The sequence below is a fragment of the Arvicanthis niloticus genome, chromosome 19 (assembly GCF_011762505.2).
Source record: "Arvicanthis niloticus isolate mArvNil1 chromosome 19, mArvNil1.pat.X, whole genome shotgun sequence".
NCBI lineage: Eukaryota > Metazoa > Chordata > Mammalia > Rodentia > Muridae > Arvicanthis > Arvicanthis niloticus.
This window is the reverse complement of record NC_047676.1, coordinates 25,860,204-25,878,618: the sequence shown is the minus strand read 5'-3', so window position 1 is coordinate 25,878,618 and position 18,415 is coordinate 25,860,204. Positions and strand designations below refer to the sequence as shown.

The 18,415-nt window shown below is 40.7% G+C and overlaps 1 protein-coding gene across 4 annotated transcripts in view; it reads right to left on the bottom strand.

Annotated features, from left to right (window-relative positions):
• Window positions 1-18,415, bottom strand: part of Npr3 (natriuretic peptide receptor 3) — a 66,960-nt gene that overhangs the window by 37,917 nt on the left and 10,628 nt on the right. For all 4 annotated transcript variants that reach the window (XM_034523320.2, XM_034523319.2, XM_034523315.2 and 1 more), the window contains exons 2-3: window positions 16,652-16,774; window positions 5,136-5,302 (exon numbers count right to left, since the gene is read on the bottom strand). In XM_034523320.2, the coding sequence (XP_034379211.1) occupies window positions 5,136-5,302; window positions 16,652-16,766 (282 nt within the window). In that variant the 5' untranslated portion in view covers window positions 16,767-16,774. The remainder of the gene's footprint in view (window positions 1-5,135; window positions 5,303-16,651; window positions 16,775-18,415) is intronic.

Genomic DNA, 18,415 nt, shown 5'->3' with positions numbered 1-18,415 from the left:
GATTAGGATTCCATCTGAGAGCACACATTTTCCAGGATGGGGTTCACAGTTGTGCTCCTCAGAGAGCACAATAAACAATATCTGATTATCAAGAAAATGATGGTTTACTTGTGGCCTAAGGGTGACTGCAGGTGGAGAGGACAGTGAATCTTCACACATTTTGTCAAGTATGTGAGAGAGTAAAGGGAAACTGATATGTTAAAACTGTGTACTTTGGACTGGTGAGTACAGAGAAAAAAAAGGAAATACTTCAGCCTGCCAGGTACACACAGAGGGCCTGATACACTTAATCTTTGGGTCATAAGTTTGCGTCCTTATTGGGCACATTGTTGTTAAGAGGATCAGACTGATGTAGTGGAAAAAGAAAGTCACTGACCCAGAAGTCAGGGGATGCAACTAATCTCAGCTTGGCCACTATACAGCGCATTCTAAAACCAAATACCAGCACTCTGGTCTTGGAACCACTCCTAGGGCAGAGTGCTAGGCAGCTCCATTAAAATGCCCTTGAGAGAGAGCCACTGCACATGTAGATGACCCAATACAAACCAATGGTGGAGGCCAGGCAGGCACTTTGCAAAACCTTTTCTGATCCAGGCCTCAAGCCCCAGGGGCCTCTCCAATGCAACATTACTTCTCAGTTTGCACTTACCAATGACCCCAAGTTGTCTTCAGAACCCCTCTTGTGGACACTTTTACTACCCTGACACTATCTCCATCTGTGAAACTGAACTTTTTGTGTTCCTAAGGAGCTCCATACACAGAACCCATTGTTGATGAGCCTTGCTGACAAAGACAGAGCCTGGAAAAGGTTTTGGCTGAATGAGAAAAGGGCAGGGTTGATGTCTTCCCAGTATAGCAATTTTTTTAAAAAAATGTAAGAACAAAACAGGTTAAGTATCCCTGAAACTTTAAGTGCTGGCATTACATCACAAATAAAAAGCTCTTCATATCTTGTGGTGGCTTGCAGTCAAAAGGCAGGGGCAGTTAAGATAGTGTACAAAATTATCTTCAATCCATATGTCTAAGGTATACAGGAATCAGTATATTTTACAATTAGACTTGGATTCTGCATTCCAAATAATATGTGTATATATAATTATCATAATTGAAAATAAATCTGAAACCCCTATGGCCTAAGCATTTCAGACAAGGGATAGTCTTAGAAAGAAAGCATTTAACTGGGGGCTTGCTTACAGTTTCAGAGATTTAGTCCACTACTACCATGGCAAGGAACATGGCAGCATGCATGACTCTGGAGCTGGTAGCTAAGAGCTACATTCTGATGTGCAATCAGAGACAGAGAGAGACAGAGAGACAGAGAGAGAGAGAGGCAGAGAGAGAGAGAGAGAGAGAGAGAGAGAGAGAGAGAGAGAGAGAGAGAGAGAGAGAGAGAGAGAACCTGGCCTGATGTGGGCTTTTGAAACCTCAAGTCCTACCCCCCCAGTGACATACTTCCTCCAAAAAGTCTCCACCTACTCTGATAAAGTCACAGCTCCTAATCCTTCTAATCCTTTCAAATAGTACCACTCTCCAGTACCCAAGCATTCAAATATATGAGCATTCAAACACATATGGGGCCATTCTTATCAAACCACTACACACAACAATGAGAAAACAAACTAATATATAAGCTTGTAACAGAATAAAGAATCTGATTGTCACGATAAGCATAGCACCAAGTGTTGCAAGCAACACCTGTGATCCTAGTGCTTGAGAGTTTGAGGCAGAAACACTGGGAGTTCAAAGCCATTTTTCACTATATAGTGAGTTCAAGTCTAGCTTGAGTTACATGAGATTCTGTCTCAAAAAGTGAAAAGAAAAAAATTATTCAAAACATTGGGTGGAATTCAAACATGAAAATCTACACAGGTGATAAAGCACAGAGCTTACCACACTCACGACATAAGGAAGCAAGAATCTTGAGTGTGCTGAGTGGACTATATCAGTGCCAATCACCTGGCTGCCATCTTATGCATAATCTTCCTGAATGTTACCTCAAGGGGAATGAGGAACTGTACATTCATCTTCATTTCTCACCTTTTTCCCTTTATGTTTGTGAATTTCATATATATATATATATATATATATATATATATATATATATATGCACACACACATATATATGTATATATACATATATACATATACATATATACATATGTATATATATGTATAATCCTATCTACCTCCCACCCATCTCCAGTCTTCTTATATCCTCTGAACATACTTGTTCCCACCTTCATGTCTTCTGTTTTTTTATAAGCCACTAATCCCAGTTATTGTTGTCCACATGTACATGGTTGAGGGCCACACACTGAAGCCTGGAACCTGCCTGTGGCCACATGGCCACATCCTCAATGAGGAATGACTCTCTTTCTCCTGTTTTTCTCAATTAAATTTTTAATTTTTTTTTAAAGGGAGAAAGTTATGGAAATGAAGATTAATTTTACAAAAACAAAACTGTATTAACTGGGGCTGGGTAAGTGGCTCACTCGGTTGGCAGAGTCCTTACTGCAAAATCTTTGAGGGCCTGATTTCAACCATTCGCAGTCATGCAAAAATCCAGGTACAGCAACATGAACCTGTAATTCTAGATTAGGGAAGGCAGAGGCAGAAAGATTCCCAGGAGCTGCTGACCAGCCGGCTAGCTGCATCAACAAGTACCAGGTTCCATGAAAAACAGCCTCAATAAGTAAGATGGAGAGAGAGGGAGACGCCCTACATTGATCACTGGCTTCAACATATATGTACACACAGGCACACATGCTAGTACACACATATGCTCACATGTACACATAAAAATTGAATTAATGCATCCAAATTTAAGCAAAACTATAAAATCACTATGCTATTAAAATAGTCAAATAATTTTACTATTAAAAATTATTCTTTCTGTGCCATTCTAGTGCTGCAGTGTAGCTTGTAAAAAATTTTTTTTAATTTCATATACTCTCATTTTTTTAAAAGATCATAGCCTTTCCAGGGGTGCTAGAAACATGCTAATATGGATGTGACTGTAATAAATATAAAATTGGATTCTGGATATCATTCAATTTTCAATCCTAAAGCAAAGCTTCAAAGGTGCACGGCCTTTCCTCACCCTGGTGTAGGCAATCGTTAATGCTTGTGCCATTTTTATTTGTTATGCTGAGAAAACATGTCATTTTTAAAAAGCAGAAAACCATCACCAAAGAAAAATAAAGGGAATTTCTCAATCTGAGATATTGTCTCAACCCCTTACAGTTAGCACCATGTTTCATGCATCAGCCAGACAAAATGATGTCCTCTGCAGTGACACAGATAAGAAATCTGTTACATTTTAAAGCTCAGATGATTCAATACCTTGTTGGGATCCTCACTGGTGCCGTAAAGGTTATAATTTATTATATCTCATTTTCATTCAATATAATTAATGATTTAATAATTTAATTCAGCTAAATATAACTTTAATTTAGGAGTAGACACATTAACATAAGCATTAAGAAATGTGTTTAAAGGAAACAAATCAGAGCCTACCCGGAAGTCACATGGTTATCTGGGGACCACATCGTGCATATGAGGACTAGTGAGTCCACCACACTTACTGGGTATGAGATGAAGACAGGTGCAGAGCCCACACAAGGCTCTATGAAATTACATTCTATACAAACATATATGCCCATGAATACAAACCTGAGAAGCTAAAGAACCTGGAGCAAAGCTGTCCATGTGAGGCCTTGCACTGATGAAGCACCACCCACTGCAACATTCTAAGGCCCATCCTTGGGAGCCCAGGCTCCTGACTCTAGTTCCTTTGCTCTCTCAGAGCTCAGCTCAGCCACCTGTGTGAACTAACCTTATACGCAACACTACATGGAAAGGAAAGGCTGGGTGGTGGAACACACACACACAAAGCCCTAGGTTTGACTCCCAGAACTGGAAAAAAAAAAGGGGGGGGGGAAATAAGGTATCTTCAGAATTAGAGTAAATTATTATAATAACCTCAACTCTACTTAAAATTATAAATTTTATAAGTCGGCATGAAGAGGCAGTATTATAATTCGTAGATGCAATTACTGCTGAAAATACTAAAGTTAGGAAAATACTGTGAATCTTTGTCATAGCAATGTCTTCTCAATGAGATTTAGCTTTCTGAACAAGAATAACTGATAACCCAGAATGTCCAGAAAGTCTACTGAGAAGCCGACTGTCGACTGTATCTCATTATGTCAGACAACATATGGTGATTCAACTTCAGAAAGTAAGCCAGACAAAATGGCACTGTCGCCCAGCTTTAAAATCAGTTAATACGGAACATTAGGTAAAATAATATAGAGGCATACATGAAATACCTTTCATTTCCATTGTTGGCAGGAGGCGGGGACAGACCAGCACACTCATTCAGCCCAGTAACTAAAAAGCCCTGTGCTCATCCCACCCTAAGAATGGGTTTGCCATTAAGACACTGGGAACGTCTCAGAAACATAGCTAACTATGCCAAAGGCTGCCCGAACAATAGCAACAGGGAAGGGCTTGACCCTTAGCCCAGGCTGAGCTTCTTTAAAATGCATTAGTAACAAAAACACTGCTGGGGCAGGAAGACCTAGAACACCCAAGGAGGAAGCAGCTTGATCGGCAGAGGAGAAAAATCCAATGCCTGCAAGAGACAGGAACGGACCAACCAAGAAGAGGACATAGATTGTGCAAAGAAAGTGGCTCCAAATCCTAAAATATCTTCTGCCACCAAGCCTTGGACAAATTAGCCATGCAAAGCTTGGGCATTCCTTCAACTGCCTCCTCCCCCTCCCCCAACACCCTCTCAGCTTAGTGAATGATGAGACTCTACAGACAGCCTCTTCTGCATCACAGACCCCCAGGAAAAGGCAGTCCCCACCACCACCACCACCACCTTCTGCAGTTGCAAGGGAGAAGTGTAAGTGAATCACAGGAATGAGGATGGAGTGGGGGTTGGGAAGAGGAAAAGTGGGCAGGGGAAAAAACACACACACACACACACACACAGGAGGCGACAGCGACATTCAGACTTGAACTCGGAATTTTTGAATGGCTCAGAATGGGACACTTTGTCACCTCTGGTTTAATTAGAAGCCTGCTTTCAGGATGCTGGAGGGCGAGGCTCATAATCAAGCACTTACGTAATCCTCCTCATTGAGCCCTTGTTTCTCAACAGAACTTTTCACCTCCATGGAAAACTTCTCAAACTCAGGTTTCACGGTCCTCAGTAGGGTGACTGTTTGGAGGGATGAGTATGCTTGCTTAGCTTCAAAGTCGTGTTTGTCTCCTCTCTTCCACGAGCCATCTCCTACGGGAGAAATGAAAATATTTATAATTCCAAGCCAGTCACCATAAAGAGGCCATTCTGTCGTTTCGACTGCAATGTGTCCCTACATGGTACCTTTGGCAGCAGAGGCAAGAGGTATTGTCATAGTTTTGCACTTAGGTATAAATGACAATGTCAAAATCATTAAAGGAGAAGCTGTCTCTTAGGACACATGTTCCTTTGAAATGTGAGAGAGACAGACAAGCTCTGTTGATGTAATTGCCTTATAATAACTATGGAGCTGCAATTGTCAGCCCCCCGGAACTGCAGCACTGCGGAAGCAAAAGGAAGGTTTTCTTCCTTTCTATTCAGACTTACTTTCCATTATGAGTGTGTTTGTGTGTATGTATATATGAATCTATCTATCTATCTATCTATCTATCTATCTATCTATCTACCTGTCTGTCTGTCTGTCTATCTATCAAATGTCTACAATCCATTATGGAAATGAACCAAGTCACTAGTGTGGCTGAATAAACATAATGCTATTTGGTCCTAGAATGGCAGATTACAGTAAAGCATGCAGATAGATTATATACAAAGTCATTCTGTTAAAAGTTGGAGGTTAGTGATAATTCTTTCATCTTTCAGGATGAAAAGGGCAGACCTGGGGTCTTATATCTCTACAGTGTTGGCAAGGTCATCAAAACTACTAAACAGTGCTAAATCAGTGTGTAAAAATCATGAATATTTTGAGTACACTTATAGCAATAATAGAAGAAACATGATAGATAGATGATAATAATTGATAGATAATCAATAGATACACAGATACATGATAGATAGATAGATAGATAGATAGATAGATACATACATACATACATACATACATACATACATACACAGACACAAACACACAGTTGATGGATGGATGATAGATATCTAGATATCTTGAACACTTTATATGTATACACTCAATCCTCAAAATATCCTTTCTACTTGACAGATGTGGAAACAGAAACACAGAGACACTTTGCTTCACAGCTCTTGCCTCACAAAAGTGAAAGCTAATCATCTGGGGAAGTCTCATTCTCTTCTCTTGATTTTATTTTGGTGGCTTGAAGGGCCCCAAAACACAAGGTAGACTTCTAAGTTATAATAATAAACTACTTTCCAAATGAATCAACATCATAAATCCTGCAGCTCTCTGAAAACAAAGTAACAGCCCGATAGAGTACCACATAAATCAACTGTGCACCTTAAGCCCCAGTCTGCATCAGTAGCTTGAACCTAACAGCTCCAAAGCAAGGGGACCTCTATCACCTCATGGGACCTCTGAGCATGTGGACAGGTCTATGGTATAGACTCTAAAAGTCCAAAAGTCCACTAAAGAATGACTGCCTCTGGGATCTCTAGCACAGCTTAAGCCAGATGCATCTGACTGAACTGTGCACATATGTGCACGACTCTGTAATACCCATAGAGGACATCGTAGATGTCTTCAAGCGACTCTGCCAAATTTGAAAATGAGGTTTGAACCATAAAAACAAGCAAATAGCTTCCTATAAAAGTCAGGGACAGAAAAACAAAGCAAAGAGAAGAGGCATCAAGCTTCAAACAGAATCAGTCTCATGTGAAGACAAAGAATCTGGTCCTAAATGTGTAAATAGAATTTTAATAGGTAGACAAGACAGTGGAAAGGCATGTCTGGCAGAGCCGATACCACTGGGAAAATGTACAAGTGTGTATAGCATCCAGCAGGCAGTGAGTGGAAGATGGACCTCAGTCTGGAAGATGAGAAAGGACAGAAGTGGAGAGTGTGCTTATGGAAACATCTGTTTTATCACAATCCTAATAATAGCAACCATTAATTAATTGGTTACTATGCCCAGGAACTACTTAGAGATAAATAAGACGGAGCTGATAACATAGTTCATTAAAGACTAAATCTGTGTTCAAGGACCACAAAATTCAATTCAAGCCACCAAACAAAATTTAACAAGATTCATCCTCCCTCTTCTTCCTCTTCTATGACTTTTCCCAAATCCTTAGGAGACTACAAGATAATAGAAGCCATGCCCAGCTCTGGAACCGGTGAGCAAGCCCAGAAGGGTATTCAGTACCCAAGATTCAGAGAGTGTTGCAGTCAGTAGCCATGGATGACCCCAAAGTCCAAGAGTCTCCATGGAGGAGCCTACTTCCTATAGACATGCAGTAAGTACTTATTGAATGATTTTCTTGTTCTCCATTGCATTTGTTTTTAATCATGTGTATGTGTGCATGATCATCTGTATATGCACCGCATGCATACAAATGACAGAGACCAGAAGAGAACAGTGTATCTCCTCAAACTACAGGTACAGGGATTGTGAACTGCAAAATATGGATGCTGACAACCTAACTCAGATCATCTGTAAGAGCAACACATACTCTCTTAACTGCTGAGCCATCACTCTAGGCCATACTGACTCAGTTTTGATTGAATCAAAGTTTCAAGATGTACTGAAACTAGGACATAACACATGATGCTTTCCTATCATACATGAATGCCTAAATTTGGTCCCAGCTAAGTTTAAGAAGGCATAAGTAGAGATGCATACAAATTCTGGTGTTTCTAGACAAAGGTAATTATAGTCTTTCATCAGTGGAGAAGAGTTCTGTTATCTTCAAGGACTTAAGAGAAATTTTTAACCTTGTGGGCTTTTATGCTATCTTAGAAAACATATGTGGAACTAGAGCAGCAATAATCTCAGTAAATAAAAAGAAAAAGAATATATTTTTCAAAAAATGAGTAAAATCCAGTCTAATAATGTCAGCAAGCATGACCTAGAATATAATAACTTTAAAGGTTGGGTTTTCTAGAAAAATGTAGAAATGATAATGCTTAGTAAATTCAAACCAACCTAAGCAGGTAGATATCTGTTCACAGCCATAACTTCTTCTGCAGTGAGCTCTTCTCCCACACTGGGGCTGTTGAACACGGGGAAAGCAGAGGTTGATTTTGCACGGTGTCCCATCAGTGGGGACAAATTTAATTCAGCAGACAACTAGGTGCCTCTGAAGATTTATGAGCAGAATGGAAGAATGACAGGAGAGGCGCATGCCTTAGGGGATAGCAGTGGATTAGAGTGGGGAGACACTGAGCATTCTCAGTCACAGTAATCCAGGCAAGAGGTTAAGAGAGGTCATATGTGGGAAGTCACATGCCAAAATCACAAAGCAGGCCCTCTAGGAGGCCAAGCTCACTAAGAACTTTTATTTCTTATTTTCTTTTTCTTTTTTACTTTCCTTTTGTTTCTTTTTTTGGAATTTTAATATGATAGTTCATTTTTCAAAAATAACTATGTTTCTACTTTTATAATCAAAAACATCGGAGATAGCACCCGTGAGAATGGAAACAAGATAACTGTACAAGAGGAATTCCCAAACTCTACAATGGTTAGGGAGGGATGGTCAACAGAGAGGAAGACGTATCACAAACGGCATCAAGGAGAAGAAGAAGAACAGTGATCCTTGGAAGAAAAAGCAGAGTGAAGGAGAGGAAGAAATGATAGTGTTGATTAGTGGCACTGCAGATCCAAAGTGACTTCTGAAGGCCCAAAGGCCACCACCAGGCTAAGGTTGGAAACAGCTCTGAAGCCAGAAAGAGTATGGCTAAAAGAGACACTGAGTGTCAATCCTACAGAAATCAGGGTTGGAGCCCAGGGGCTATCTGCTCAAAAGAAGTGCAAGGTGAAAAGGAGTGGACTATGCACAGACTGTTGTTAGTGAGGAGGCACAGAGGCATGAACAGAACCAGAAGTTTAACAGAAGCCTCCAAACCAGGAGCATAAGATTTCCTGAAAGGAATAGTTAAAAACCTCCCCGGGCTGCCCTGGAGCTATATCATCCCATGTAGCAGCCACCAGCTGCATGTGTTATGATTTAAATTCAAATGAACTGAAAATTCAGTTCCTACACCACATTTGCCACATTTCAAGTGTTCAATAGTCAGCCACGTGTGGCATGTGACCAGTGGTCACTCAAGCAACACAAATAGAATGTGGTTAGCCCAGTGTGGTACTGTATACATATCGGACTCAGAGGGCTGGACTACAGGATGATGAATTTGAGGCCAGTCTGGGCAATTAAGCAAGGCCATGTGCAAAAAAAGTGGGAGACGTGGAACAAGATGGAGAAGGAAAGAGAGAAAGAGAAGAAGAAAAGAACAGAGGGTAGAAGAGAGAGAAAGGGAGAAAAGTAGAGAGGGAGAGAGTGAAGGGAAGGAGGGAAGAAAGGGAACAAAGAAGGAAAGGAAGGAGGGAAGGAAAGGAGGAAGAAAGGAAGGAAGAAAGGGAGGAGAGAGGGAGGAAGGAAGGAAGGGAGGGAGGAAGGAAGGAAGGAAGGAAAGGGAAAATGTAGGAAGGAAGTAGGGGTACTATAATAGAAAGTGCCATTAAACTGCATTATTCAGAGGCATGGCCCTCACCAAGGCTAAAGAATTTGTCAAAAAAGCTTCTTGTGACCTTGAAGGAATGGTTTTCAGGAGACGAGATAGATAGTAATGCTGTTTTTTAAATTATGTATGTATTGATGATTATTTAATTACCAACTTGTCACAATCTACAATCATCTGGGAATGAAGTCTCAATCAGAGCCATTGAAGGTGGCATCATTTCCTGGACCAGAGGGTCTGGATGGTGTATGAATGAGAGCTGAGTGCCAGCCTACACACATCAATTCATTGTTCTACGCTCGTGATTGTGAACGTAACGTGACAAGCTGCTTTAAATTCCTGTCTCTTTGACTTCCCAACAATGTCAGGTTATTTTATCGCAACAAGAGAAAACAAAATTGTGTGTGTGTGTGTGTGTGTGTGTGTGTGTCTGTCTGTCTGTCTGTCTGTCTGTCTGTCTGTCTGTCTGTCTATGTGAGTGGAGGGGTACATGTGTGTAGATGTGACTATCTATGCACACCTGTGCATACATGAATGCCAGAAGATGACATCAAAACCCTGAGAGTTAGAATGACATGCACATTAGAGATGCCCAGTTCGTTATGTGGGTACTGAGATCTAAGCCCCAATCCCCATGATGGGCTGGTAGAGCTTTTAAGCACCAAGCCACGTCCTAAGCTCCCAGTGTAGTATCTTCACAACTGTCCTGATGAAGGAATTAAGAAGAAAAAGAAGTCTGCTCCTGAGAAGTAGCTTAGAAAAGAAGATGGTTCTCCATCACCACTTCAGAGTAAAGGAAAGCACATGCTTTGCCTTGCTTTGTTTGGCTTTAATATTAAATTAATTAATTAATTAATAAACATTAAACATTCTTGCACTGAGTGAAGAAAATCAAGATCATGTATGAAAGGGAAGGAAGCCCATGCTTAGCAATTCTGTAACCAGGACAATGGCTCCAGTGACTGCTGCCTTTGCTCCAATAACTGGGACAGCCTACAACTCCCAGCACCTAACAAGGACTGAGCATACAGTAGGTCTTTAAAAGGACATCACAGAATCTGCCCAAGAACCTAGGCAGCCTGTCGACCTCTGCGGCTCTTCAGCTCTGGTGACTGTCGGTGAAAGAAAAGCACTAGTCTTGCCTCATCTTACCCACTCCCCACAGCCCCAGTGTCACACAGGGCCAGGGGCTAGGCTCCCAGACACACCCATCAGTATTCCACTGGGCTCTGTACAGCTGCTTTGCCCGCAGCCTGGTATCCTTCAATCCTCTGAGCAATTCTATGAGAAAGACTGAAAGTCGATGCTTACAAATAAGGAAATCAAGAATCCAGGAGATTGATCATAGAAACGGGAGCAAATTCAAACAGGGGCCAGATGCTTAAGCCTTGCCCAACCTGTGTGTAGCTACTCAAAGCTGAAACACCCCCCAAGGTTTAAGACTGCAGAGCACAACGCATAAATTTAAAAGAAAAGAGTAGCACAGCAAACCCAGGAGAAGTCCTAACCCTGCCAGGCAACCACCACAGCCGAAGGAATATATGAGATTTCCTTTCTTTTTCCTCTTTGTTCCTAATTGACTTTAATGTGCCTATATTGCCTTTACGGCAAAGCATTATAAAAGCAATCCCTCCTATGGTGTCTGTGCTCGACTTTACTTGAAACCTCACCTGAGTTCTTGCTGTCTGAGTTCTCAGGAAGGCAAGGTGAGCGCAGCAACAATCCTGGTGCTGCAGTTGGGATTGTGCAAGTACGTTCCCACTATTTAGCTTTGGAGAAGGTAATAAGGAGACTAATATGACCAGAAAGAAATGCTGGTAGGTGCTACAAAAACACCTGTAAGACTATCATCTACTCTCTAGATTTTTTTTAAAGCACAATCTTAACATCTCTTTAAACACTTTAATTCCCCCAGGTTGTACTATACACTGAACTCTGATCGCCATAAAATTTGGACAGGCCTGGAGGGCTTACCAAGATTGAGACATTTAGTAATCAGAGAACAAAGACACACTGTCAACTGTTTTCTAAAAGTACCAGTGGCAACAGATAACCATCCTCTAGAGCAGTGATTCTGAACCTTCGGGTCATGACCTCTTTGAGGTCTCATTATCAGATATCCTACATATCAGATATTTACATCACAATTCATAACTGTAACAAAATTACAGTTACAAAGTAGCAAAAAAAAAAAACAGTTTTATGGTTGGGGGGGGGTCACCACAACATGAGGAATTGTATTACAGGGGTACAGCCTTAGGAAGGTTGAGAACCTCTGATCTAGAACAAATATACAGTTTGTGTGAAGAACCATAGGGAAAAGTGGGTGTTGAAAAACCTTTTTGGAATCACAGCTCTGATAATGAGGGTTAGATTGTCAACCCTTATACTCCAGGATGAAAGTTCAGAAGCCCACTGGATGGTGTCATTGGTCACTTCTACTCTGAGGAGAAAGATGCTCAGGGTCTATGGAAGACACAGAAAAGTACCGCACTATAGCCATCTTCCCTCCCTCCTTACTCCCAGAATCCCACTCAAGTTTTGATAGTAAAGAGTCCAACTGAGAATACAATTTTGAATTTTATCCAGGAGTAGCCAACCCTGTACAACCAGATGTTGAGCAGAGCTTCCGTAGTAGCCAACAAAAAGAACAGAGTCAGCGGGAAGGATCTTCTCTTGTCTGCTATTCTTGACCTGCTCAAACCAGAAATAAGGAATGACCTGAGGAGTCGTGGTCACAACCTTGGATATTGAAAATGGAGACAAGAAACCTATGACTTTTGTAACACTAATGATCTTGGGAAATCAGATCCCTACTCTGGACTTCCCACAGCCAGAGCTCTTTCAGGTACAAGAAACCTTTATGTGTGCGTCACTGTAGCTGAATGTATGATTATTCATTTACAAGTATAATTCATAATGCACACAGCCCCTTAGGGTGGATTAGCTGTAAGCCCGTGAATGGAGTAGCAAAACGGATCACCTGAAATATGTATATAAAACACATACCAGAGAAAAGTTTGACAACGTAACTACAATTTTTAACATTCCATTTAACATTGCAGTAGTCAAAGCCAACTAAAAGTAATAATGAATGTGACAAATATCATCTGTTAAATGCTTACTATGCTTCATAATGTCTGCTGGGTAGTTAACCCAAATCCTCTAGTGTGTTTATCTGTTACTCGGCCTGATGGATGAGTCACTAGACCAGACTAAGGCTGCAGAGGAGGGCAGATTGACTCATTTTCAAAGATCAAAGCTGTAGCTGTTAACTCTTAGGTCTTAGCTGTTATGTGTTCGTAGATAGGAAAGTCTCTCTCGGGCTAATTAAGACCAGAGCCCAAAGCCGAGCAGATGTGCAGTGAACGACTCAGATTTAGTCAGAAACATCAAGTATTCATCGTGATTTGTGTAAAACCATTTTGCGATTAAATTTTCCAGAAAATAAAAACCGGGGCTAGAGAAACGGTTTGGCAGTTAAGAGCACTGGTTGCTCTCGCAGAGGACCTGAATTTGGTGCTCAGCCCCACATGTGGTTCACAACAAGATCCCTCTTCTGCCCTCTGTGGGCAGTAAGCACACATGTGGTACACATGCACACATGCCAGGCCACACACATTTAAAAAGAAGGAAGGAAGGAAGGAAGGAAGGAAGGAAGGAAGGAAGGAAGGAAGGAAGGAAGGAATTTAAAACAAAATGAAAACAAAACTTGAACCCATGGAATAAGGTTTCTAACATATCAATAATTTAATTATTTAAAGTAGTTAATTTTACCCAAGCCTGGCATCATACACCTTTAATGCCAGCTCTTGGAAGACAGTCCAGTGGACCCCTGTGAGTTCAAAGCTAGCCTGGTCTAGCTGTTCCAGGACAGCCAGGGCTACATAGAGAGACACTGGCAAAAAAAAAAAAAAAAAAAAAAAAAAAAAAAAAAAAAAAAAAAAGGTTAAATTTTTGTTTCTAAAATTTTAAATATAATTTTAAAATATAGATATTAAAAATAAAACTGGAGGGGTTGCTGAAGAGAAGCACAGAATGAAGAGCACTGGCTGCTCCTTCAGAGAACTCAGGTTTCCTTCCCAGCACCCACATGACAGATTACAACTGTCTGTAACTCCAGCTCCAGAAGATCTGGTGTCTTCTTCTGGCCTCCTCTGGCAGCAGGCACAGAAGTGGTACATGGGCACACGCTCAGACAAAAGAAAAATCCCTATACACATAAAATGTAATAAAAATTTTAAAATTAATAAATAAAAATGGGCTTCCACAATGGCTCAGTAAGTAAAGCACCTGCTACCCAATCCTGATGGTCTGTGTGCAGCCCCCAGAACTCACATAAAAGCAGAAGAGAATCGGCTCCATAAAATGGTCATCTGACCTCCACATGCTTACCACAGCAGATGCACACACACACACACACACACATATACACCACACACATACACACATACCACTCACACACATACACACACACCACAAACACATACACACACAACACAAACACACACAACACACATACACACACCACAAACACATACACACACACCACATACACACACACCACACACCACAGACACATACACACACAACACAAACACACACAACACACATACACACACACCACAAACACATACACACACACCACACACCACAGACACATACACACACAACATACATACACACACACCACATACATACACATACACACACCACAAACATACATACAACACACATACACACAGAGAGAAATAGATTAAAATTTAAAACTACAGAAACTTTGCTTATGGACATAAAAATAAATTCTGATAAAGTTATATTTTACAAGATTGACAAAGGATAAAAACTTTCATCATTTGGTATATAAAAATATAAATTGGTAAAACCTCTGTATGGGAAACAGTGACAATTTCTAGCAATGCTTGCATATAACCGTTAAGCCACCATTATGCCTCTAGAGATTTATATTATGTAATATACATAAGTATATGACTATGACTATAAGAGTATATATACATCAGACTATTCAGCATACACTGTTCTTAATAACAAAAGGCTAGAAGCGGTGTTAAGAAATAGAGATTGATTAAAGGTATAGTATGCATCTGTACCATAATACTATCATTTTATTGAAAATTATTCTTGGGAAATATACATACATATAATAAACAACATATATTTCTAAGAAATCTCAATGTAACTTTTTGTCTGAGTTGCAGGATTTTAACTTATTTCCTTCCAGTTTTTTTTTTACTACATTTTCCACATTTTCTGCAATGCTCATGTATTGTTATATCAGGGTAAAGCGACATAAGTTTTATCTGTAGATGAAAGCAATCCTAGCAGTAACACTTGCATCCATTACGACATGCATAATGTGCACAAAGGTGCTTGTCTGTTTATAGCATGTGTTCTTACACATCACTTTAAATTCTATATTTCACCTTGTAAGACAGAATTGATTTTTTTTTTAACATCCTTTTATCCCTGTGTTAAAGAGCTCAGTGCTACAGCCACTAGTATAACAATATTCTGGCCTAACAACACTCCACTTAGCAGAACGAAGGGAGGGAGAGAAAGATCAGAATGTTAGTGAGTAGAATGAAATTCTGTATTCATCCTACAAGCACCACACCCCCTTGCTGTCCACCACAGGAAGCAGTGGCTACTTTTGTCTCATCAACTTTCTTTATCCTCGGGAGAAGTGTGTTATATTATCTGTATATACACAATGATCACTGCTTAAGTAAACCAGGAAATTGGGGCAGGAAACCACGGTGAATGTTTAAAGGCTTGGATCCTATCTAAATAACTATATATCATCAGCAAGCACTCCGAAGTGGACCTCGCCATAAACATGCCATCTGTAATCTGCATGTTTACAGCTCTAAAGCTGTGTAGCTTTGAGCAGACAATGTGTGTGGTTGAGAAAATGTCCTATAGTCCTGAAATGACTACTTTCACGAGAGTCCTAACTGCCACGGAAGGAAAAGGCTTTGGATTTGTGATCAAGGTGAGCCCCTTAAGCATTCTTCCATTACATAGGTGCTGAAGAGATGGCTCAGCAGTTAAGAGTCCTAGCTGCTCTACCAGAGAACCCAGATTCAAGTCCCAGTATCCACATGGAAGCTCACAGTGGTTTGTAACACTAGTTCCCAGGCTATGCAACGCCCTCTTCTGGCCTCCTTGGACACTGCACATATGTGATGCACAGACATACATGCAGGCAAAATGACCCAAATGGGTAAAAATAAATACTTATTTTAATTTTAAAAAAAATCACTCCTTTATTACACAGACCCTGGGAGTTTCCCCAAATCCATTCTAAGGAATCACAGATGTCTTTGACCTATATATCTGTGGCTCATGAAATTTCGCTTAAGAGAGAATTAAGGTAGAGTAAGCTACTAGGAAGAGGAATTAGGAACAAAGACTTCCACATGCTTTTATCTCAACTTGCAATGATCGTAATTTTCTTTTGTATTGCCGCCTATAAGAAACATGTGTATAATACAAATATATAGTCACATACTATCATATACTAAAAGTTTTATGAAACAATACGTATGCCAACTTTGGCCACACCTTGGTATATCCTATTCTATAACATATGTTCTAATCTGTTCCTGCCACCTAAAATTCTATCCCAAATCACACCTAAATTATTTCAACAGTCCACCCTGACCATGACATCTGGAGCCTGCGTGTACATTCCTGTGGAGTTAGGAATGGGCTACATTGATGCACACAGAACTTCCTTGCTCCCAACGGATTCTCAGAGAAGACGAAAAGCTTGAGAAACCATGAGGCATTATGCATGGGAGTGCTCTGAATCACAAATTTCCAGAATCAACTATGGCTCCCACAGTAACTGAAAAGAGCATCTAAGGTTTTCGACTCTTCCTCCCTCCTCTTTCTGACACATTGACGGAGTTGGAGAAGGTGGCAACAGTTACCGTAGGAAGAACTGTTGAACAGTTCGATGTTGAAGAAGGCGTAGTCTCCACTGGTCATGCCGTGTCTGTGCACCGCCAGCATGATCCTCCGGATGGTGTCACCGCTGGCACACATGATCACCACTGGGGAGAGAAACAATGTGTGAGTCACCCAAACACAGAAGGCAGAAAGCAGACCAAAACAACCAGGGGACAACGGGCACAGAATGAGTCATCTATATCACCTTGAGTAGCTCCTCATAAACTACCTAATAACGGTCCCCACTTATCCACAGGAGGGACATTCTTACATCCCATGGGATTCCCAAAAGTTGGGTAGAAAAACATACTATGGTTTTTTTTTTTCTAAACATACATACCTATGATAGAACTTAAATTCTAAGTCAGACACTGTGACAGACTAACAATGGTAATAATAAAATAGAACAGTTATAACAACATACTATCACAAAAGTAACTTGAAACCTACACATTGTTGGTATTGTAGAAATTTTTATTTAAATTTTTCAAACTACAATTGCCTATGAGTAGCTAAATACTAAGATGAAGCCATATTTAAAAGGGACAAAGGGAAACGTATCATTTTAACTTTAAAAAAACATAGCAAATAGCACCACAACCAAGTGATAGGAGCCAACTTCACAAACACAACAGCCTCTGGATAGAACACAGAGAGGACCGGAAATTATACAAATAGCATCTGTTCAGGAGGAAGCAACATCAAACCCAACCTAGAGGACCCTAGGATGAGTGACCCATCTATGCTCCTTAAAATACTCAAATTAATGAGAAACAAAGGCAAGTCCATAAAACAAACTAAACAGCAAGAGACTTAAAATAAGAGAAAAAGGCAATAAGAGAAAGCTAAAAGTAATGTATGCTACTCAAATGGCTTCCCTATGCACACACAATCCGTGTTCTATCAGTCTGTAGTCACACTGTAAGAGGCTTGAAGCATTTTTAAGAGATTGTTGCCCGTGGCCTAAGCAAGACACAGGCTACAGTAAAGTGGGGGATCTTGGCCACTGTCCAGTCAATCTGATGGATCTTGGCTCACAGACCCCATGACCAGGAGAACTGTATTTCCCTCTTACACAAGAGTGAGAGGAGGCCCACAGAACCCTGGGTGCCGTAAATCGACTTACCAAGCTTCATGCCAGTCCTCTGAGAGGTGTGTGCTCTTTGTAAAAGTATAGGTGCCGAAAGACATAAAACAAATGCAGGCTGTGCCTGGACAGCCTTGGCATCCTGCATGGAGGCCCGGGTTCCAATTGATATGTCTGTCATTCCCTGCACCCATTAGCTCAGCGTGCCGGGATATGACTGACATTTTTAACTATAGAAAGGCTTCATGCACACTGTAACCACACTAGAAAACACGGTTTTAAGACCTGAAGCCCATAACTGCGAGAGTAGGTGTTGTTTCTTTAGGAATTATACTTACATATTTGAGATTTTTTTTTTTAAATCCCAAGATGTCTCAATAAAGAAGGTCTCAAAGAAGCTCCTAATCACCAACTTGGGCCCTCATTTTAGATCAAAGTCCTTCAATGGAAAAAAATCACAGGGAGGGTATCTCATAAAATAGCTAATAGGAGGCTCAAGCTGGACAAGTCAAGGAGTCCGGATTCCCAGAATGGGCATCTCCAGTGGGATCCGTGAAGGTCCGATTGGCTGTCCACTGGGGAAGTCTTATCAACTTGTATCAACTGTTTAGAGTTCAGTGTCTCTCAATAGCTACATGTAGAAACTGATTCTGCTGGC